The following is a 1,065-nucleotide window of genomic DNA, read 5'->3' as shown; positions in this document are numbered from 1 at the left end:
CCTGCATGGCTTCCCCTACTGCGACTCCAGTGGCCATGTTACGATGACGCCATGGCGATGACTGCGCATGACGAGGTATATCATCAAGTCCCATCTAAGTTAAATTTATCCCCTTGTCTACGATTTTAGAAGTCCTACCGGTCTATCAGCAGCTACAGGCCGCCGCGAAGGCGATGCACGGCACCGGGGTCACCCAGCGCGACATCAACCCGGACAACATCCTCGTCGGCGCCGGCGGCGCGCTCAAGATCTGTGGGTTCTGGTGCGCGATCATGCCCACGAAGAGGTTCGCTCAAGATCTGTGGGTTCTGGTGCGCGATCATGCCCACGAAGAGGTTCCTTGGGGAGTCGCACCCGCCCATGGGCACCATGCGGTACTGCTCGCCGCACCAGCTGAACGGCCTCCGCTGCTACTGCCCGGCGGAGGACATCTGGGCGCTCGGGTGCGTCATGGCCGAGCTCCTCGCCGGCGAGCCCCTGTTCACGGCGGATACCCAGGAGGACTTGCTCGATGAGACGGTCGACCTGACAGACGACCTTGTCGAATTTGGAGCGGAGGCGGAGGCATTCGACGGCGTGCTGGAGGAGGTGTCGCTCGCCGGGCGTGAGCTGCTTGCTGGGCTGCTGGCCTTCGACTCCTCGGAGAGGCCCACCGCGGCCGACGCTCTCAAACACCGCTGGTTCGCCGAGAACGACGCAGTCAAAGCAAAGTCTCGAGTTGTGCGTGCCTATAAAAACGATAGCTAGCATCGGCACAAACTGATGGTGACCTTTTTAGCAATCATAACCGTGTTAATTAGGATAGACGACAGTTATGATGATTCAGTGTACCTTGTTCCCACTTGATGTTTGTAGGCTTCCGGCATTGTTCCTTGCTGTTTGTTCAGGTTGCTATATCAACTGTACCACTATCAAGTGGTTTGTGTTCTGAAGATGCTGCAGTCTTCTAGCAAATAATCTTATTGTCATTTTCATGTTCACAACGTCTTTACAGTGTTCTGCTGTTTTACTCGTGTGGTGAAATAAATAGTGAACACAATTAAGCCAGATTCAGTTTGCGATCCT

General features: G+C 55.1%; 1 protein-coding gene across 1 annotated transcript; it reads left to right on the top strand.

Moving 5' to 3' along the window:
* Nucleotides 1-369: 369 nt before the first annotated feature.
* Nucleotides 370-950, top strand: LOC136543612 (putative cyclin-dependent kinase F-2). The gene is made up of 2 exons (XM_066536005.1): nucleotides 370-720; nucleotides 888-950. The coding sequence occupies exons 1-2, from the start codon at nucleotides 370-372 to the stop codon at nucleotides 948-950; spliced, it is 414 nt and encodes a 137-aa protein (XP_066392102.1).
* Nucleotides 951-1,065: the final 115 nt, after the last annotated feature.

This window comes from Miscanthus floridulus, chromosome 3 (genome assembly GCF_019320115.1).
Source record: "Miscanthus floridulus cultivar M001 chromosome 3, ASM1932011v1, whole genome shotgun sequence".
Lineage (NCBI taxonomy): Eukaryota > Viridiplantae > Streptophyta > Magnoliopsida > Poales > Poaceae > Miscanthus > Miscanthus floridulus.
This window is presented reverse-complemented; position numbering and strand designations above follow the sequence as displayed.

What these genes read in the sequence shown, in the direction of transcription:
- LOC136543612 (XM_066536005.1), top strand. Translation starts at nt 370, where the DNA reads ATGCGGTACTGCTCGCCGCACCAGCTGAACGGCCTCCGCTGCTACTGC. An exon ending in TCAAAGCAAAGTCTCGAGTT is followed by an intron (nt 721 to 887) that starts GTGCGTGCCTAT and finishes CTGTTTGTTCAG; the next exon opens with GTTGCTATATCAACTGTACC.